General features: G+C 42.7%; 1 protein-coding gene across 1 annotated transcript in view; it reads left to right on the forward strand.

Moving 5' to 3' along the window:
* Positions 1–2,757: 2,757 nt before the first annotated feature.
* Positions 2,758–22,967, forward strand: part of ABCB11 (ATP binding cassette subfamily B member 11) — a 116,092-nt gene continuing 95,882 nt past the window's right edge. Inside the window, 5 exon segments of the mRNA XM_045299935.1 lie at positions 2,758–2,828; positions 14,485–14,578; positions 15,579–15,600; positions 19,126–19,177; positions 21,306–21,554. Of these exon segments, the coding sequence (XP_045155870.1) occupies positions 14,512–14,578; positions 15,579–15,600; positions 19,126–19,177; positions 21,306–21,554 (390 nt within the window). The 5' untranslated portion in view covers positions 2,758–2,828; positions 14,485–14,511.

A 22,967-nucleotide genomic window follows, 5' to 3' on the forward strand; every position in this document is an offset into this window, starting at 1 on the left:
AGTCTACGTGGGGACCCTGGGAATGCATCTTGGGCTTCCACTGTCATCTATAGCCGTCTGCAAATCAGGTGTGCACCATTTAAGCTCTGATACCATTCTCTCTTTGGGGTATGGATTATATTATTTACAATCCTTGGATCTCACAAGCTGACATGCTTCTTCCATGTGGATTTAGTTGAAGTCTTAGGTAAATAGCTGCTTGTTTGATGATAAGCCTTTAAGATCCCAGATTCTATTCTTTTTGATAGCCTGGCACCATCTAGTAAGCCCATGATTTTTAGACTGTACCATACTGCTTTGCCTATAATGAACTAAGTTATAGAAATTTCATCCTCCCACGCATCTTTACGTTAAAAAAATTAAATAGAGCCTACCCAAAGAAGCACTAATTTAGAAATTATTCTCTGTACTAGCTTCCACTCTACAAAATATAGCCAATTATTTGAGGGTAAGTAAAAAAATATTGTTACAAAATTATGGAAGCCTTTTTAAAACAAAAATATCAAAATATGATATATGATTTCTCAATATATCCTCTATATAAGTTTACACAGTTTTGAATTTGGTGTTTCCATCTTGTTATCCCTTCCCCCCTTCCCTGAAGACTTCTATGATATTAAATTTATAAAACCTAAAAATGGCAGCTTTGACATTCTCAGTGGACTCACATCATAATCCTTTAAAATATTCTTGAGTTTGAGGAACAAAAAGTGTGAAGGGGCAAGGTCAGGGGACTTAGGCAGATGGGGTAAAGTTTCCCAATGAAATTCTCAGAGGACAGTCCTTGTTACCCTTGAAGAGCAGGTGCGTTGCTGTGAGGGAAATGCATTCCTCTGCACACCTTTGCCAACCTTTTCTCCTCCGTGCAGGTTTCCGTTGTCTTAGAGTTTCTTCCTAATAGTCCCCATGGTCTTCTTGTGTCCTTCCAGAAAATATAATAGCATTACCCCTTTGAGAGCCCCTCAAAACAGCTGCCTAGTTGACCTCTCTGCTTTGAATTGAACTGGCCAGCAATTCTTCTCACAAGCTACCTTTCTGATTGGAACTTTTAAGTTTCCAAGGCACCCTCTGACAAGCGTGGGCCTTAGATAACTTTTCTGCAATTATTCCCTGGCTGGAGACATGGTTAAGCACATTTTGGTTTGAATAAACATATACATGTAAGAACTGGACCACACACAACCCCCCACCAGCAATACTTTTTGACTTATTCTTGTATTAACTAACAATCTGGATTTTCACAGTTGGTCTTGATTTTCTGGGTAGTCATAACCAAGAAAGTTTGTCTGTGATTAGTGTAAACATGCAGGACTTAATGCTTAAGCCATACCTTACTATACCTTGTTTGTAAACACTAGCTCTGTCCAGCTCCTCGAGAGAAGTTCGATCCTTATAAGTCTGCTTCTCTTCATAATGGCATTTCCACATTTACAGACTTCTCACGTCCCTCAGGTCATTTTTCATGTTACCTTCCCAGAGAGCCCTTATCTAACCACCTCATTTAAAATGGCAACAACTCCTACATACGTGCATGGGTGTGCGCACCCCCACCCCCACACACATACACACTCACATGATATACCCTCCCTGTCCTATCCATCATGCAGTGTCTGACTCCGTATCACTTACTACCCTCTGGCATACAGAATATTTACTTGTTTACTGGTTGCTTATCTCCCACCCACTCCCATCCCCACCCCTCATCAAAATATAAGATTCCCGAGGGCAGAGATTCTCATATGTTTTACTGATTTTTATCCTGAGATTAGGTGTCTGGATAGTTGTGGGAAAACAATGACAGGTAAGGTTGCCTAGTTAGGTAAAGGCCAACAAAGAAAAGCTAACTCCTTGTAGGATTGCTGAGAAGACTGAGTGAAATGATACAAATAAATTCTGCAAATGGGTCAGGTCGTCCAACAAGGGCTTAACCAATGTTTATTGTTATTACTTACCACTAAAGGCTGAGGGGAGCTGCACTCAGAAAAGGGGTGGCTCATGGGGGGGTGTGTGTGGGAGAGAGAGAGAGAGAGAGAGCGAGAGAGAATGAGAGCATTTTGAGAAAAAAAATGTAAGGATTAAAACTAAAAGGGGAGATGATTAGATGTGCTTATTATTTTGGAGATATAGGTGTGACATTTATGTATGTTTGTTTAAATAGACTTGCTGCTAATTTGAGTCTTTCAAAAAATCTCTTACAGAGAATTTCAGCTGGCAGATATAGCCTATGGCAGTGACTGCTCAGCCTCGGGTCCAAGGGTCAGCTATGCACTCCACATTTTGAGCAAAGGGCTGCTTCAGGTGTTCTTTTAGGTTATCTGTCTGCACGAAACTCTAGCCCGGGTCAGGAACACCAGGGGCCTACAACCCGAGGGCTTTTGGAAAGTGATCTTTTAAAATCTGGGAGAGATTTAAGGCATTTTCTTATCTGCTATGTTTTAAAGCACATTCTCAAAAGATGGTCTTGTGGAAAGCAGCGCTGGAATGACCATGCTTTTGCTGGGCCCCTCTCGACTCCAGTCTCCTCCCTCCTTCCAAGGCGAATCAGCACCTTCCAAACCCTGTTGAACTCTCCGAGGGTTTCCCAAGTGTGCTCTGTTTGGGGTTATTGCGTTGGGCATGTTCAATATTTCCTCAGATGTCACTGAACTGTGCTTGGGTTGTCCTTCCGGACATTGACCCTAAAGCAAATAGATAATGTTCTTGAAAAAGCATGAATTCTGTTCAAAGTTTGATAATGATGAAAACTGAAGTTGGAAAAGGTTGTAAAACCTTCGGACTCCACAGTGGAGTCCATTGTTTCTCCGGCTCCCTCAGGCTCATGCTCACCGGTAAGTGATTTACGCTTGTCTACAACGTCTGAGGACTCTGTTCTGCAAAGCTGTCTCCTTTAAGTCTCACTTTGTATTCTGATTATTCAAGGCTCATCATTTGATAAAGAAAACAACATAGCTTTTATGTAAATTTGAAGAATGAATTAATCATTTCATAATGTTGTATAGTATATGGATGACTCTTGGATACTGCCTCATTTAGGGTCATGCTGTTGTATTCAATAATTATCTTAAATTCTGTGTGTGTGTATTGTATATAGGTGTGCAGCATAAACTGTCAGTTGGATTGAATAGTCTTCCAAAATAAAAGTGCTGGTTAAATTCTTTTATAGTAATTTTATGAAAGTAGGATTCTGTTTGTGCTGATAATTACGAATTCTATCCCAGAAGACCGATGCTGGTTTAATACAGAACTATTCACACTTCATCTCTTATTCAACATCATACTCATTTCCTCAGTTTACACTAATATAGATGCTAAAAAATAGGAACTCTGGATACATGCCGAGAGAGATCAAGTTGGCTTCTAGAATCTAATTTCAGTTTTCCTAGCCAGTCGAAACTACATTACTGAGGACTTGAGCACATAGATAAAATATATTTATATCTAAGTCTAGGAATAAGGTTGGATATTTCTAAATCCTTTGAGGAAAGAAGAGAGTTTTCTGAACAAGTTAGGCATAAATTATATATGGTTGTTCCTAAAAATCTGTGATATGAGGACCCAATAGAGGTTATTGGGATCCTTGGTGGTGTAGTGGGCTTTGTGTTGGGCTACTAGCTGCAAGTTTAGTGGTTCAAACCTACCAGAAATGCCCCAGAATAAAGACGAGGCTGTGTACTCTCATAAAGAATTAAAATCTCAAAAGCCCTACGGAGCAGTTCGCCTCTGTCCTGTAGGGTCATGATGCATTCAAATCACCTCTGTGACACTGGGTAATCCAGGTATTTGATGTTGCTAACGGACCTTGAGTAAGCTCTGATCCATGTCAGCCATATGTGTAACAGAACAAAACGTTTTCTGGCATGTTTGTTGGTATGCTTGATACCATTATTGAAGCTACTGTGTCAATCCACCTCATGGAGAGCTTCCCTTGTTTCTACTGACCCTGTTTACAGGCTATTAAATCGAGTTGATTTCCTGTATGTATGTGGTTGGAATACACACCTCCCCAACACAGCCATGGCCACCATAATTTCCCCTTCAACTGTGCTCTCTAAAGCCCTGTAATTTTCTCTGAAGGGTCATTTCACTGCTTGGAATTATTGTTTGGATGCCCCTTTCCCATGAGGTTGTAAACCCCTTGAATAAATAATATTTCCCCAGTACTAAAAGTAATAGCATTATACACACACACACACACACACACACATACATAGATATATCTGATGAATATTACAGGTGAATTAGGAAGTTACTTAGTAAAACAATTCCTCATCAAAAACAAGAACAACAACAACAACAACAACAACAACACAGCATTACGGAGATATAATTCACGTACTGTCATACAGAATACAGTGAAGAACAGATACTTATCCATAGCTCTGGAGGTTAAGACTTCAAATGCAAGGCATTGATAGGGTCCAATGGAGCCCTGGTAACATAGAGGGTTACACACTAGTTGCTAAGCTCAGCAGTTCAAAACCACCAGCCAGTCTGTGGGAGAATGATGTAGCTTTCTACTTTGGTCAAGGTTGACAGTCTCAGAAGCCCACTGGGCCAGTTCCACCCTGTTCTATAGGGCTGCCATGAGTTGTTTGATGGCAGGAGCTTGGCTTGGTTTCTTGATAATGTCCGGCACTCTCTCTGGCCATTCTCAGGAAAGATCCTACCTGGTCTCTTTTAGTTGCTGGTAGCCTCATGGGTTTCTTGACTTGTAGACTTGTAGACAGAGACTCATATGCTGGCTCCCTATCTGTTCTCCTTCTCGCCATGCTAAAAGGATATGTGCTGGAACAGCCTTCCTTAGTTAACTTGCCTTCATCTTCAAGGTCTCACGCTAATATGCTTCCTTCCCCTTCACGTGAGATAGGGAAAGGGTCTCTGCTCGAGGGTTCAGGACACCCCCCTCTTGTCCTTCAGTCACATTCCCCTCACTTGAACTCGCGTGTAAGTTTCAGGAGGGTCAGGATCATGACTGGTTGGAAAGGAGGTGTTGCATGTGATTGTTAGGTTGGGTGAATCAGTTCCTTAATGATTTCTCCCTGGCTTTTAGACTATCCTGAAGTGACTTTGTAGTACCCGGGTCAGTATACTTTTTCAATAAGGGACTAGAGTAAACACTTACGGCTTTGGGGGACATAGGTTCTGTCACAACTATTTAGCTCTGCCATTGTAGTGTGAAAGCAGTGATCAACAATACTTAGCTAAATTTGCATGGCTGTGTTCCAATAAAAATTTAAAAACCAAACAAACAAACACAATAATATCCATAAATCTCTGGAAGAAACCATTGAGAGCACTTGGTCATATGATTTATATATATATATATATTACGTGAAATATATAGTACACATATCCCCTATCACCAAGTGATCTCAATATTATTTATATTATGTATTATCTAATATCATATATAATATATATTCCCTGTGACCAGTGCTCTCAATGTATACATATAAAACATTATTTGAAAATAGAGACAGTGAGTGCATTCCCCCTGCTATAGCAGCATCCTTTGCTGGGAGGTTCCTTGCTCTGGTCAGTTTTTCTTTCGCTTAGTTGTCCAGCAATATGTATTCAGCAGCTAATTGCTAGTAACGATTCCAGCCTTTGGTGAAGACCAGTCAGCCTATTCATCTGTTGCTCCTAGTTGTGTGTCATCCAAGTCATACTAGCTGACTATGGGCATTGGTGCTGGGTGCTGACATTTTCAAGTTTCAGAAAATTTGTGTACACCTGATATGGCTTGTAAAAACCCATTTCTCCTCTCATTTCAGTAGCCTCAAGCCTCTGTGGCATGCTCACTCACCCTCCTTTCTGATACCTACCAATGCCCCAAGTTCTCTCTAGTGACTCCTCTAGTTACAGCCTGAGTTAGTCTGGGTTGACTAGAGAAAGAAATTCATAGACACTCATATCAGAAAAAGTAATTTTATATTGAGAAAACATCCCAGCCTAGTCCAGATCAACTCCATAAGTCCGATATTAACCCATATGTCCAATACCAATCTTTAAATTCCTCTTCAGATTCATGAAACGCATGCAATGATGATGAATGCAGGGAGATCACAAGCCAGTGGGTGAGAAGTCTTGTGGATCCAGGGGCATTGGAAGCATCTCAGCACTTGCATGGGTCTACACATGGCTCATCTAGCTTAGGGCACTAGCATAGCTTCCATCTGTCTTGTCAGTTGCAATGTCTTCTAGGTAGTGAACACAGAGAGAGTGTGTCTCCTGTCTCCAAGGATAAATACCAGAGTTCCCAGAATCCCCAAGAGAAGGCCACACCCACACAGAGGTCTCATTGGTTATAAACAGATTGACAGGCTAGACTCCACCCTTTCACTCTTAAGCCTCTCAAATTGACAAACAATTCTATAACTACCACACCTTTACTCTTAATAGTCTCATGTTGATAACAGATTATGTAACTACCACGCTGCTCCTTCTCTGTTTCCTCTCCTTTCCAGCACTGGAAGTCCAGAGTGTTGGTGTTAATGTTCTAAGGGGGAGACATATTTTATGTGCCTACCAGTATGGCTCAGGAGACTGTCTTCTGATGTGGGTTTCTGTGGGGATAAGTTATCAACACATAAATCATTTTAAGCAAAAAGAAAACTTCAACCCGGGATAGTTAAACAGAAGCACATGTAGTATGCAGGTTACAGCCCAGCTATCATTTTGCAGAGAGGGACACTGGTGTTGGTGGGCATACTGAAATTTTTTTAGGGGATTTCTTGATTAGATGGCCAAACTTTGCCAAGCAGTGTTTTAACATCTCAATTTCTGGTTTTAAACCCCTATATTCTCTGAAAGGAGCCCTGGTGGCATTGTAGGTTATGAGTAGGGCTACTAACTGCAAGATCAGCAGTTTAAATAACGATTTACAGTCTTGAAAACCAAATGGACAGTTCTACCTGGTTCCATAGGTCACTGTGATTCAGAATCAACTCAATGGCAGTGAGATTGGTTTTGGTTTAGATTCTCTTAAATGTGTTGGAGAAAAAACAAAACAAAAGCCAACAACAAAAAAATACATTTTCTTCTGGAAGACCCTGACAGTTCTCGGTCTGTTTCCAAAGGGATTTTTAGTAGAGTGCAATCATTTAATATCTAAAACTATACAAGAAAATGAAATTGCATTGACTTTTATTTACAGCTCTTATGTGGAAGTAAAATTTTGTTACTGTACATAATGGTTTGTTATACCCACAATGGGGTCAGTCCCCTACTTAGGGTGACCATGTACACAAGAGGATCAAACCATTGGGATCAATAAGGTTTTCCTTGGCTAATTTTGGGAAGTAGATGACCAGGGCTTTCCCCCTTGTCCATTTCAGTCTGGAAGCTCTGCAGAAATCTGTTCAGGATCATACAAGCTTCCTTGGGGCTGATTGCCCATAAGGTGCTTTGATTAGGATTCAAACTCGAGTCTCCTGGATGGAAGGTGAGGATTCTATCACTGATCCACCAATGCACATGGTCCACCACGATTGCGCAGCATGGAGAAACCCTAATGAGAGGTTCTTGTAGCTCATGAAACCCAGGTACTTTTCACACATTTTAGGAAGCTCAAAATCAAATTGTCTGCTTAGGTGCTAACAATATGTCACAGATAATGGAGAGAGTAAAATTAGATTACGTGATACCTCCTTGTATTGATTGGGGAGTGGTGGAGAATGATGTGACAAGACACAACAGGGCTCTTAAATCATGCAAATTATCAAGAGAGGGGAAGACACACTGCCATGAACATATCTATTTATCACTGAAAACAAGATTCCTCCGGTGTCTTCAGGGTCTCAGGGATATTCTGAAGTGTTTGCCTTGTGGGTTTTTACATCTTGCCTAATAAATATGGACTTCGTGATAAGAGACAATTGTTTTAACACATAATTCTGGAAAAGGCACCTTCTCTGGGAAGTATCACGTGCAAGGTCTTCATTTGTTCTTTCCAGTAATCGTGGCATTTCATCGCACTTTCCTGAACTTCAAGTATAAAACTGCCACCAACTTTGTGGGTTCATGCAGGTAATTAACCCTTTCCACACAATGGTCTTCAACAGTCATTGTCATTTTCTGAGCTGCTCAGAGAGATGGGAACTAGCTTCTATTTCTGAATAAGCATGCAAAACTCACTGCCATTGTGCCTGTTTTGACTCACAGTCTCCTCTAGAACAGGGTAGAACTGCCCCTGTTGGTTTCTAAGACTGTAACTCTTGACAGGAGCAGAAAATCTCCTCTTTCTTCCCCAGAGTGGCTGGTAGTTTCAAACTGCTGACGTTGAGGTCAGCGGTCTAATGCATGAGCACCATGCCACCAGTGGGTCCTGAATGAGCACTAGAGAGTACCTGGAGAGAGAGGGTATAGACAGTTCCTTGGCATGTCATCAGAGAATCGTGGATCACTATTTAGAGTGGTAACTTGGATGGTGATAAAGAAAACAATACAAAAGAACAGCCCTGACGTCTGGTAGCTGGCCTGGCACTCACAGATGAGCCATGCTAATCTCTTATTAATTATACATAATCTCACAAAACACTGATCTCAGATAAAGATAGCCTGAGATCATGATAAAAATGAGACAAGGAAAGGTCATTTTACATTTTATCTAAGCACAGGTAAAAACAAGGCCAATGTGTGGCCCACGAAATGCCCAGTATCTTCCTCTCTTGCTAAACGAGTGACTGCTTCTTCTCTACCCAACTATAGAAGAACCCCACTTTCTGCGGGCATGCAATCTGGATCAGTGCTTCCTTGGACCTTCCCCTAATCACCATCCCAAAGCTCAAACCCTGTCATAGGTACTTGCTAACACCTAAGGCTCCTCCTGGCTCCTCAGGGTAGGAATTCTCCCCTGCTGCAACGAGTAATAAACGGGTTCAACTGTGTGGGTGCTGCTGGTGGCTTTGGCTGAAGGGCAGTAACAGTACACTGGGGAGAGAAACCACTGCCATGCGGGAATTCTGAGGATGATACTTTTTAGGCGTAAAATAGAAATGAATTGCTGATGAGACAGAAAGAGAAAGTGAGGAGACTAAGGCTGGTTGACAAATTTTCTCCTTGGATTATCAGAACGTTTACGCGACACTGGAAAAGCTGGGTGGGTGATAGTGCAGGGAGGACCTCATTTCTAACCTAATAATTATAAAGTAACCCTTTTTATTGGGATTTAGATGAAGGTTTATGGAACAGATCATCAGGTTTACATTCAACAATTCATACATATTTTGTTTCAACTTATCCATCGCAATCCCCTCAACATACCATCACTTATTCTGCTTTCTCTCTGCCAGTTCTGTTTCCATTCCCCCTTCTGTCCTAACAACCCCCTCTGAACTTTGTTGTTGGGTAAATGCTGCCCTTTTGATCTGAAATAGTTAATGATTCTACCACAGGGGCGAGTTCAGTTCCAGACTTGAAGGGTGATTAAAGGCCACAGTCGGTGTCCACACGTCTCTCTCTCTCTCTCTCTCTCTCTCTCTCTCTCTCTCTCTCTCTCTCGCCCTGAAGCCTGGCTTCTGTTAGGATTGTGAGTTATGCCCCGTACGTTTCTCCCGCTCCAGCCAGCACCTTCTGAGGAGACACCGTTCAGAGCAGTTGCGAGTGGTCGTCGGGCACCATCTAGTCCTTCTGTCCTCAGAGTGGTGGAGAATGATGTTTTTGTGGTTCATTAGGGCATTGGGACTAATTGTTTTCACATGGTTTTCAATTTTCATTATTAAAGAGCTTCTTTGCCTTTCTAAGATAAAAATTGGTTAAGATCTCAAACAATACAAACAGCAACTATTTTAGTCTCTAATTAGAATACTGTGCCATTGAAGAACTGTTAATGCTGCAAAAAGTAATTTTGAATCTGATTCTTTTAGTATTTACTTGAAGTCTTGGCTCGTTTTGAAACCTTGTGCTTGGTATCTTTTGTTAGGCATTCTTTTTTATTATTAAATACTATTATTGGGGGCTTTTACATCACTTATCACAATCCATACATCCATCCATTGTGTCAAACACACTTGTACATGTTGTTATCATCCTTTTCAAAGCATTTTCTTTCTACTTGAACCTTTGCTATCAGCTCCTCATGTCCCCCCTCCCTCCCTCCCTCCCTCCCTCCCTCCCTCATGAACCCTTGATAGGTTATAGATTATTATTTTCATATCTTACATCATCCTGTTAGGCATTCTTGGTTTTAATTTTATTGTAGGCACATTCTCAGCCTTTTCTTTATGGTGTGTACTTTCTCTTCTTTTCATGAGAGTCCTTTATTTTTGTCAAGTTTGTGAAGTCCATAATCTAAAAGTTTTTTTTTTTAAGTTTTGCCTTTCACAGCTAGGTCTTTAATATACTCGGAACTGAGCTCTAGGAGTGGTACGTGGTAGGATCTTTTATGAATAGCTAAGTTTCCAGCTTCATTTACAGAATCGTTCATGGTTTTCTCATTGATTTGTGATGTCACTTTTCTGGTGAATTACTCATTGGCGTCCTCCATTTCTGTCCTAGGCAACCTCTAATCTTTCATCTCTCTTTAGATCTTCCTATCCCGCGCGGTCAAGTTTTCTAAATAGCCCAGGGATAAGTGGAAATGAAAAAGAGGAGCATCTTGCTTTTGTAGGTTATATGTGCAGGTAGTAAAAGGAGCCCTGATGTCACAGGGGTTACGGAATGGGCTGCTAACTTCAAGCTCAGCACTTGGAAACCACCAGTGCTCCTTGGGAGACAGATGAGGTTTTTTAGTTTGTTTGTATGGTTTTCAATCATTTTATTAGGGTCTCATATGACTCTTATCACAATCCACATACATCAATTGTGTAAAGCACATTTGTACATTCATTGCCCTCGTCATTCTCAAAACATTTGCTCTCCACTTAAGCCCCTGGCATCAGGTCCTCATTCCCCCCCTCCCCCCTCCCTCATGAGCCCTTGATAATTTATAAATTATTATTTTGTCATATCTTACCCTGTCCGACGTCTCCCTTCACCCACTTTTCTGCTGTCCGTCCCCCAAGGAGGAGGTCACGTATAGATCCTTGTAATTGGTTCCCTCTTTCCAACCCACTCTCCCGTGGCAATACTGGGAGGGTAGAGGCAGATGAGGTTTTCTGGTCCTATAAAGAGTTACCGTCTTGGAAACCCGCGGGGGAAGTTCTAACTTGTCCTATAGGGTCACTGCGAATTTAGTGAGTGATGTGTAGTTAGTGAGTGATGTGTAGATTTTAAATAAGGTTACTTATTTTCATTTTCAAAGCTCCTATATGTGCTAACTGTTTGTCTTCTTGGTCTGTCCGTTACTAATTGATGTTTAAATCTTCCATTATGGGTTATGCTGTAGTATTAGGTGGTTGGGTCTATTCCACCCTGTCTTCTTGGTGGATTTTACTTTTCATTACTGTGTAGTATTCTCTTTTATCTCTGTTACTGCTTTGGGCATAGATCGCATAATTCTTGACATTAAAATATTGCTTATAACAGTTTTGGATATCAGTATCTGCATAATATATCTTAAAATCATTCAACTTAAATGGTCCTTTATGATTTTCCATATGTCTTTTTTCATCAGTATATATCTGAACTTTAAAAAATTGAAAAGATCTTTAAAAAATTTCACATACATGAAGTTCACCAGTTTGAAGTGTACAATTCTGTATTTTATAGTGTATTTATACAGTTATACAAGTACCATAATTTAACTTTAGAATTATTTAACCACCCCATAAAGGGATCGTGTACCCCAAAGAAATTATTCCTCGCTGCCCACCCACGTCTCTGTCCTAGGCAACCACTCTAACCTACTTCCTGTCTCTAGATCTGCCTGTCTATGAGATGATATCATGTGCTTTATTTTTGGAGAGGATTTGGTAATGGGTTACACACTGAGCTGCTAACCAAGAGGTCAGAGTGCGGTTAGCAGCCTTTCGCCCCGTCTTGATTTTAGACATAAGTCGCTTCCGACCCATGGGAAGCCCATGTGCTGTAGAACAGCATAGTTCCGTAGGGCTTTCTCCTCTATAAATGTCACGGAATCCATTTGACAGGCTTTTTTCTCTGTGGAGTGGCCTTGAACACCAGCCTTTGGGTTAGCAGACAACTGTAAATCTCTTGCGTCATCCAGGCTCCTGTTATACAATAATGTATGACAAGACAACAAAAGGGTCATGGGAGAATGGAATGAAAGGAGAATGGATTTTTTCACAATTTTTTTGAAGCCTGTGTGTGTATTTACTATGAGAGTGTGTTATAAGAGAGAGAAAGAGAGAGAGAGAACAAGCATACTCCCTGGCAGTGCTGTGAAATCAGCATTGAACTGATAACCACAATGTCAGCAGTTCAAACCCACCAGCCAATCCTCGATAGAAATATAAGTCTGTCTGCTCCATAAAGATTAGTCTCAAAGCTCTACAGAATGTCACTATGAGTCAGACTTAACTCAGGAGTGGGCTGTGTATACACACACACACACACACACACACACACACACACAAACACACTCTCTACACATTTTCAATGTCTATACATACAAGTATGGAAAGCTCAATGGCTGTTCCGGCAGTGTCTGTCTGCTTATACATATGTGGCCCCATACATTTTTCACTTGTTTGTGTTTAGGGAGAGCAGCTTCCTTTTAATGTATTATTTTACTCTAATGGTTTCAAAACCCCAAACCTAGACTCTTATAGCAGTGAACTACAGGTAAGATTAAGCAGGTGAAGTCAAGGACATGGCTTTGGTTGGACAGACCAGGGCTGTGGGGGCAGGCCAGGGCTGTGGCTCAGTTGGAAGGGACAGTGGCGAGAGCTGAGCACCCTTGGCCCCTGCCAGCTGCCACCTCAGCAGCCCCAGCAAGAGCAGCAGAAGCGGCAGCTGCAGCTGAGAAGAGTTTGGCAGGAAGTGGGTTCCAATAGGTTTTAATATGGTGCTCATACAACATCCAAATCACATAACGTCCTATTTCACAGACCGTGGGTGTTGTGATTGAAGTGATTCGTACTTGTAGTCACTCTTTCTCTTGTCTCTCTTCCTACAACTCCCCTGGATCTGCAGTTCATCATGAACAATAACCCAGGCAATGATGGAAACGATTCTGCTGTACACAGACCTGCTGTGAGTCTAAACTGGCTCGGCAGCACCTAGTAACCTCACCTCTGATAGGCATTGCTGTTTTTTCTGCGTTCCTTCAGTGCAGGAGACCCACCTTAGCCCCCAAGTTCATGCAGAAAGATGGGCGCTAAGCCTTTATTTTATGCAGAGCACTTGTTCTTTCAGGAGCTGAACTCTGGCCTTCCCGCCTGCTCCTCACCCACAGGTCCAAACACCGAGAGCTTGTTTGGTGAGCGGCCCGCTTACTCAGGATATTTATTCTTTCTTTTCTCGTTCATAAAGAGGTTCACCGTTTTTTCAAGCCTGGCTATGTTTTTCTCTTCCTTCCTTCTTTTCTTTCTCTTAACATACCATATAGTATAGATAGGAGCCCTGGTGGCAGTGGGTTATGGCTGGTCTGCTAACCTTGTGGTTGACAGTTCAAAGCCATCAGCTGCTCCACAGGAGGAAAAATGAGACGTTCTACTTCTGTAAAAAAGTTATAGTCTCAGAAATCCCAAAGGACAGTTTTACTTGGTCCTATAGGGTTGCTATGAATTGGCATAAATTCAATGGCAGTGAGTTTTATTTCTCACCTAGTGTAGGAGCCCTGGTAGCATAGTGGTTATGTGTTGGGCTGCTAACCACCAGGACAGCAGTTTGAAATCACCAGCCTCTGCATGGGAAAAAGATGAGGCTTTCTACTCCCATAAGGAGTTACAGTCTCAGAAACCCACTGGAGCAGTTCTATCCTGCCCTGTAGGGTCACTATGAGTTGGCATTGCCACAATGGCAGTATGTTTGTTCTGGTTTTAATCTATTGCAACTGTCTTTGGAGCAGAGAAAGTTGATTTCTGTCCAGAAATTCGAATCCTGATCTCTTATAGATTTTTTCTTTCTGTGAATAACACTAACCATCAATCTGCAGCAGACATTTGTATTTTATTTAGAAAATATTTCTCTCCTGTTCCCTTAGCCTTACCTGGACTTGCCATGCCCTGGACCTTGGGTTTGCATGTGCTAGGGGCCCTGAATGCTAAGCAGCCAGATTGGGGTTTTCTTAGATGCCAGTTCTTAGCTACACGGACCCCAAAAGGTCGCCTGTTGACTATGCACTTCTAATTGCCTTTGTCTTCCTTCAATAAATAAATCAGTACGAAAGCACAGAAAAGCACAAAGAAGAAGAAACCGGCCCACCCAACAGCCTGAAAGAAACAGTAACCAGCGGTGTGGGTTTAGCTCTTCTAGTAAATACGGTCTTTCATGAGCTAATGACCCAATTAAAAATCCACTTCTTTCTGACCTTGACTAGTGAAGGCTAGCTCTTCAACTAGATCCTGCTTACTTTTGGATAATTGATTAAAAAGAAGAAAGGGGCTGGAATGGGGCCAACTCGTGTACTTCCTGTTGCAGGGTGGCTGGCGACAGGCGACCAGCACTATGTCTGACTCGGTCATTCTCCGCAGTGTGAAGAAGTTCGGAGAGGAGAATCACGCTTTTGAGTCCGGTGGGTCACGGCAGTGGTCTTTTTTCTCTCATTATGTTTTGTGCACAGAGAGCTGAGGATGAAAGGGGGATAAGCTAGTTAAATTTCAAGCAACAATACGAGCATGATTCTGACACCACCGGGTGGCCCTCCCGAGGCTCTGGGCAATGCGCTGACTGAAGGCCTAGGGAAGCGTGCCAAAGGCGGATGCAGGAGGTACCACAGGCTCGAGATCTGTGCACCGGTCCATCTGTATAGAGCAGGGGGCATTCTTGCACAGGCCGGTAGCGTTTGTTTTAGCCACAAGTTGTGGCTATTGATTATAGTAGTGACAGAGCAATCACTTAGGAGACATAGTTCCCTGAGAGGAATTGTACCCAGGCTCTGCCAGCTGGCATGACGTTGTAGGAACGCCCTGCGCTAGCACTTGGCATGCAGTGAGCTCTGAAGCCCCATGCAGCCTACTCCTAGTGAGCTGATGCTGCACACACAGCCACCCTATCGGGGTGCCCAAGACTGTCTATCTTTAGGGAAGCAGCTAGCCTCATCCCTCCCAAGTAGTGGATGGTAGGTTTAAACCACTGACCTTGCAGGTAACACCAGTGTCTAACCCACAGTGCCAATAGGGCTCCTTGTCATAGTAAGCACGGATATTTGTAAACTCTTATTATTTCTTCCTTTGATTTTATATTTTATAGATGAAGAAACTGAGACTTATCTATGTTTAAACAAACAAACAAGCAATAAAACTTAGCCAAGATCATATGACTGATAACGCAGCCAAGATACTAATCCAGCGTCTCTGATTCCCAAGAGATTAGCCTCTCTCAGCACTATTTAAAAAAAAAAATCAGTTGCTAAATTGATTCTGTTTTCTGGCAATGTCATGTGTGTCAAAGCCCCATAGGGTTCTTAATGGCTGATTTTGGGGACGTAGATAATTTTGTGTGAGAGCGGTATGATTAATTACTGTATTGCATTTTGTTATTAATTGCCTTATGCATTGTTTCTATTTTGACAGATAACTATGAGAAGAAATCCAGGTAAGTGTTTGAGGAGTTCAACAATGCAGCATCTTCTCTAGAATAACTAACATTTTTACAAAAAACTCAGAGGAAGGATAAGATTCTCATGTACATATCCCATATAATCTATGCTTTTCCTCTTTCATGCATGACTGTATTATACTTTGATTTCAAAAGTGATTTGGCACATCTCTTATGCATTAGCTTCAAATTTCTCCCAGCTAGCTTTGAGCACAACAGAATTCCTGGCCTAATCAGACAGAAGAAAAATGAACTACAAATATGATTCCACAGACACAGGAGACACAGAACCCCCAATTCTTCCCATAGATGAACTGTAGAAACTTAAAATTCTGTGAATTGAGATATTTCTCTTCTGTTTAATCATTTAAATTCTGATATAAAACAACTGTTGGTTAACTACAGTTTGACATGAAGGCAAGTTTAAATGGGATCTAATTTAGCTCGAAGGGAGGCACCAAGCTAGTGCCTGAAATGGAGGTGGTGGAAGGGAGGGGCTGGAGGTATTTAAGACGTTGTGAATAAGTCATGGAAGAGGAGGAAGCAGATGTACCAGGGTTAGCATTGGGCTAGGTGTGGTACGGTCAGCTCGGAGCTGGGTGGGAGAGAAAAGAAGATGGGTGTGGGTGCAGATGGATGACGTAGGGCGGATGAGCAAGATGTTGAGTGCATTCTTTTGCCCTTTTGAGTTAATTTCCTGGTAGGCGCTGTAACATAATGAGAAGATCTCGAGAAATTTGACAAAGACGCTCTGGAACAGAAGGGATCCGTAGAGTAATGAAGTATGCTGAAGGGGGTTGAGCTAAGGCTGAAGACCATACATTTGCTCATTCAGTTCCGAGTTTCTATCAGGTGCCAGGCACTGTTAGAGCACTGAAAATACAAAAGAGAACAAAACAAGCAACAATCTTTGCTCTTTAGGAACTTAAGGGAGACATCCTAAGTCTCAAACGCAAATAAAGCACATGATCTGGTAATCCCAGTAGGGCAGTGGTTGAGCAATCGGCTGCCAACTGTAAGGTAAGTGGTTTGAACCCACCAGCTATTCCAGAGGAGACATGGTAGTCTCCTGTGGAGAGCAATTGGAGATGAGGCCAGAGAGCTAACTGGGCCAGATGGAGGAAGGCCAGGGGCATTTTAGTAAGAAATCTACTGTGAGTTCAAAGGGGGAAATTAGAGCCTTAAGTGACAGACATGGCTCCTGTGGCATCAGTTCATATATTGGCGGGATTTTCTCCAGCAGGCTTTGCTGCTGAGTTACAAAGATGGACTCCCAAATGAAGTTTCCATGCATGGACAGGGGGAAGGGATTGAGAAAGTGTGGTCTGAATGCTGGACACGGGTATGTGATGGATGAGGAAGGAGGAAAGATCTTGGTGGCCATAAAAGTGAATGAATGAAAGACTTAAGGGGCTGTAGGTCATGACCAAGGCAGACTAATAGGTGAAGAAGGAGGAAGTGAGTGAGAACATGAGGCACACGGATAGAGTGTCAATGAGTTCTTGGTGATGGTAGGCCCGGGGTGTGTCCACAGAGTGGGTGACTCAGATGAAATGGAGCTCCCTGGAGATGAGTAGGTCAAGGAGGGGTTAAGTTGAACCTTTTGAGAAGTGGAATGGATAAGAAATACTAAAGATATATATTTTTATGGGAAGTATGGGGATTGTCTTCAAATTTGTATCACATCACGAAAAATGAGATGGATTGGCAGTGGCTCAACCATGGGCTGAAATATAACAATGATTGTGAGAATGGCCCAGGACTGGGCAGTGTGTTTTTTCCCCTCTTGTGCCACATGAGTCGGAACCAACTTGATGGCACCAACCAACAACAACAACAACAACAACAACAATGATGGTGACATATTTAAGGACTAGAAGGAAGCTACAAAAAGAATCAGTTAATCCGATCACCTCAATTTTAAGGAAATTTAGGAACAAATCCATTGACAGTCAAGTGAGATAATTATTTGTTCGTAGAACTGAAAGCACAGCGCCTTCCTCGCTTTCACTCAGAAATGTGTCATGAGTGCTCTTCTGAACATGAGACACAGCTCGAGAGTCACCTCACTTGTTAGCAGCCAGCCAGTCAGCCCCCGATCCATGCACAGCAGTACAAAACCTGTCTTGTCGTGCGCCATTCATGAAGTAAACCACCAGGCCTGCCTTCCCTGTCAGTCTTAGTCTGGAAACTCTGCTGAGACCTATTTAACATGAACACAACGTGCAAGCCTTCACCAGGGCTGGCGTGTGGCTGCACGTGAGCTGCATTGGCTGCCCATCAAGCCTGGCTCTCCTGCATGCAGGGCAGTGCTGGCCATCTAGCCCTGAGCCACCGCTTTCCCCACTGTCACCTCATGTGGCTGTTGTGCGGCGCTATCAGATCTATTCCGACTCATCGCCACCCTATGTGCAGCCGGATGAAGCACCCCGTGTGCCTGCGCCATTGCCATCCTCACAATCTTCGTGAAGATGGAGCCCCAGGCTGCCGCCGCTGAGCCAGCCCGTCTTGTTTCAGGTCTTCCCCTTGCGTGCTGACCCTCTCCTTTATGGAACTTGATGTCCTTCTCCAGGGACCGATCCCCGGAGATCGCCACACGCCCAAAGTACATGAGACCGTGGCGTCATCTTTGGTTTTACATCTTTGCTGTATTTCTTCCCAGATCGATCTGTTCATTCTCGTGACCGTTCATGGTCTATTCAATATATTTTTGGCAACCTCATTATTCAAAGACATCAAGTCTTCGATTTCCTTCTTCAGTTTTTCCATGCACGGGTGATTACAAACGCCATGGCTCGGGTCACTTGAGTCCTCAACGTGACAGCTTCGATTTTTCCCACTTTAAAGGAGAGTCTTGCGCAGGAGATTTGTTCGATGCACTCGTCATTTGATTTCTGGACTGGGGCTACCATGGTCTAGTGGTGAGGATTTTTGCTTGCTTGCTTTCTATGGAGGCATAATCTATATGAAAGGTTATCGTCTTTGATCATCATCAGTAAGTGCTTCAGGTCCTCTTAGCTTTTAGCAAGTACGCTGTGCCAGCTTCTTAAGGACTCTTCCTCCACTCCTGAAGCCCTCTTCTGCACAGTCTTGTTCCTCAGGGGTTTCTTGTTCGGCATAGAGATTGAATAAATATGATGAAAGAATACAACTTTGACACACAGCTTTCCTGATATTAAAATATGCTGTACTCTTTTGTTCTGTTCCAACAACTACCTCTTGTCTCTATGTAGGTATTGTATGAGCATTATAAAGTGCTCTAGAATTCCCATCTTGACAATGCTATCTATAATGTGTTATGACCCACGTACTTGAGTGCCCTTGCTACATAGGTTAATCTAGGAGAATAAAAGTTTGTTTTTAAGCTATTTGGTTTGGCAGGAATTTCTCAACCAACGGGAACATTTTTCCTTACTGAAGACTGATCCTAAATGAATACAACCGACCTAAATAAAATTGCCACCGAAAGGGAACTCGTTATTTTGGAAGGATTATCAATTAAATCTCTGTTTTTCTCCCCAGATTTCAAGATGAGAAGAAAGGAGACAGCATTCAAGTGGGCTTCTTTCGATTGGTAATAAAGCTGCCCTGGGTGTGCAGCATTATAGCCCAGGAAGGTGCTGATTGAAGACATTGATTCTAGCTGTGACCTGTTGAGATCATGAAGGACGTGTTAAGTCTGGTGCTGATTTATGACATTGATTCTGTAGTTGTGACCTGTTCAGATCATAAAGGACGTGTTAAGTCTTTAGTCATATTGGCCCGTGTCCTGACTTTTTTTCAGTCGTAATCTTTGTCTGTGTGATATCATGCTGAGTCACAATTAGACGGAGCTGATTAATAGGGAACTCTGACACTAGTGGTTTGCTCCTGAAGCTGCTAACCACAAGTGTGGTGGTTCAAACTCACCAGCTGCTCCATGGGAGAAAGAGGAGGCTTTTTGCTCCCGTAAAGATTTACAGCCTCCAAAACCCACACGGGTAGTTCTACTATGTCCTGTAGGGTAGGTCTGAACTGGAATCAACTCGAGGGCAGTGAGTGAGGTGATTCATCATGCAAAACCCACATCATAGATCAGAAGAGTATCTTTTAAAAATCATTTTATTGGGGGCTCTTAAAGCTCTTATAACAATTCATACATCAATTGTATCGAGCCATTGTACATATGTTGCCATCATTTTCTAAACATTTACTTTTTATTGAGCCCTTGGCATCAGCTCCTTTTTACCTCCCCTCCCCACCCCACCTCATGGACCCTTGATAAATTATAACATTTTATTTTCTTACAAGGACCGCTGTCTCCCTCCCCCCACGATTTCTGTTGTTCATTCCCGTGTGTGTGTGTGTGTGTGTGTGTATGTTTATGTGTTGATCATTGTGATCAGTTCCCCTGTTATTCCCCTCCTCTCCCCACCTTCCCCGTACACTCCTGGTATTGACACTCCCATTCCTGTTCCTGGATTCTGTGTGCTGTGAGCTCTTATCTCTTATCTGCACATGCTCCTGTCTAGCCCAGAGAGAAAGGCAGGGCTTAGGTCTTTATAGTTGGGGGTGAGGAAGCCTCGAGGAACCAGAGGAATATTGTGTTTCATTGGTGCTATACTGAGCCCTGGTTGATGCATCCCTTCCTTGTGACTCTTCTGTGAGGGGATGTCCAATTGTCTACAGATGCGTTTTGGGTCTCTGCTTCCACCCTCCTCATTCTCAACAATATGGATTTTTGCTTGTCTATTTGTTTTGAGTCTGCTGATGCCTATTACCCGATCTCCTCTACACCTCGCGATCACACAGGCTGGTGTGCTTCTTCCATGTGGGCTTGCTGCTTCTCAGCTAGATGGCTGCTTGTTTAACTTCAAACCTTTAAGAACGCAGATGCTATATCTTTTGATAGCCAGGCACCATCAGCTTTCTTCACCACATCTTCTTTGTTCTAACAACTTGGCATTCTGTGATGGTCGCTCTCCTGGCACAAACGCTGAAGACAAAATGGGCACAGAAAAATGTCTTGCAGAACAACCACTAAACACTAAATAATCATTTTAATGAGACAATCATAACAGTACTCATGGTTTTAGACATTCTATAGTATATTTGCTCACAATCTGAGAGCCAGGGGGTATTTAGGCACAAAAGGCTTTCTTCACTGCCCTGATCAGATCTGTGAGCCCACTGCATGCTACTGTGGAATTACCCATGCATGTCTGCAACAGTGATTGCTTCCCTCATTACATTGTGACTGAATAGTTAGGAGAGTAAGCTCAAAGACTAATACATGTATCTCTCACAAGGCAGTCCCTGGGACGAACTAATTGTTAATGTGCTTGGCTGCTAACTGAAAGGTGGGGGGTTGGCGTCTACCCAGAGTGACTTCTGAATAAAGACTAGGCAACCTACTTCCAAAGGAATCAGCCACTGAAAACCGCATGGAACACAGTTCTATTCTGACACCTATGGGGTCGCCATACACTGGGATCTACTCTAATGACAAGTGGTTGTAATAGTGTAGGAGTTGGAAATTTTAGATAATTGATATAAACTTAATTTTGATCAAATTAATGTGAACTCTACTGTTCAATCAAAATGATTCCCATAAAATTGGGTGCTGGATCCTACTTATAGGCAGTGTAAACTAAAATTAAAGAGCCCCCCTACTTCTCCTGCTTTTCACCCATAGATGATCTTTGAACTCTTTGTTTTTCAAGTTTCGGTTTTCTTCATCGACTGACATTTGGCTGATGGTTGTGGGAAGTTTATGTGCATTTCTTCATGGAGTGGCCCAGCCAGTCATGATACTTGTTTTTGGCACGATGACAGATGTTTTTATTGACTATGACAATGAACTGCAAGAACTCAAGATCCCTGGAAGAGAATGTGTAAATAACACCATTGTATGGGCCAACAGCTCCCTCAGCCAGACTGGGACAAATGGAACGCAGTGTGGGTAAGTAGCTGTTTAAAAAATTTAAACTAAAATCTTAAAATGTCATTGAAAAAATATAAATCAGGTCTCAATTGGTTGAGCTGGAGCAGTGTTTAACACAGAACAAACAGACACATATATTTACTCTTATTTCAACAAATGATTCTTCCCGGTATTCTTCCCATCCAACTGAGTTTTCTGGTCTTAATTGAAAATTACTCATTAAATCCAGCATTTGAATTTGCTGAATAGAAACTTGTCAAAGTGGCGTGGAGGTGGCATTTGATCTCCTCTGACTATACCAGGGGGAAGGAAAATTCAACTGCACATCAGGCCAAGGCTGATTCCTGTGAGGCAGAGGTCAGACATGCCTCCACCCTCCAACCTTCTTTCCCCCATTCTGATACCTTGTGTTCCTCCCACTGCCCTCTACTTTTCTGCTGGGTTCAATAACCTGTTGCAATGTTGACATAGAACTCACAGACAATACTCACAATTGTGAGGTTTTATTAGGGAAGGTAACAGGTTACAATTCAAGATCAGAAACAATAGTTATTCAATCAGGAGCACTTCCCTCTCTCTGGCCCTCTGGCCCTTAGCCATATAATTGCTTGGCTTCTGTCCTGCTCAGACAAGTGCTACAAAGCTCCTTTAGCACTGCTGGAGGATGACCAAGGGCACATCACTTTGCCATAAACCAAACCCAAAGGCACTGAGGTCTAGTTCCATAGGTCAGCAGGCCCGGTTCCCCAGATTAAGTCCTAGGGGGATCGTTACACTCTTGCTCAAAAGTCCTTGGCTTTATTTGCTCCGCGGAACTGGATGCCCAACATTCCTGGTGCCACTCCCTCTGCTGCTGCCACTTCACCACTTCTCTTCTGTTTCTCACTCTTTGATATCACAGCTCTGTCAGCCCAGGGATTGTGGTCAGTACAGGGGTCTTAGCACCCAAAGGACCCACTTCACTTCTGGACCTTCCCTCTTCACGGTAATGAGATTTCCCATTCCTGAATGGCAAAACTTATCCCCCTTTAGAGTTTCATGCACCCTATTTGCATGGTTCCACCCAGTGAGTTGGTGAGAGTGATAAAAACTCTGTCTAGAAGAGCCATATTACGTAAATGCACTTCAAGACTTGAGCATGGCACCGAGCACAACTCCAGTAGGGCTACTAGGGGTGTGTGGTGTTTCTGGTTATGTGTCAACTTGGCTAGGGCATAATTTTCAGCGGTGTGGCAGTTATGTAATGATGTGGTTATCCTCCATTTAGTGGTATGATCTAATCAACTCCATGATGTGTTCTGAGGTGATAAGTCGATCAATTTCTGCAGGGGCGTCACTTGCATCCAATATGTGTGGATGTTCTGGAAAAGCTTGCCACCTTTTGCTCACTCTGGATCCAGCTTCTGGTTTATCATTGTCTCATCTCGGGGGCGGGGGCGGG

Source organism: Echinops telfairi, unplaced genomic scaffold (assembly GCF_000313985.2).
Source record: "Echinops telfairi isolate 266 unplaced genomic scaffold, ASM31398v2 ScPeMD7_4;HRSCAF=17, whole genome shotgun sequence".
Lineage (NCBI taxonomy): Eukaryota > Metazoa > Chordata > Mammalia > Afrosoricida > Tenrecidae > Echinops > Echinops telfairi.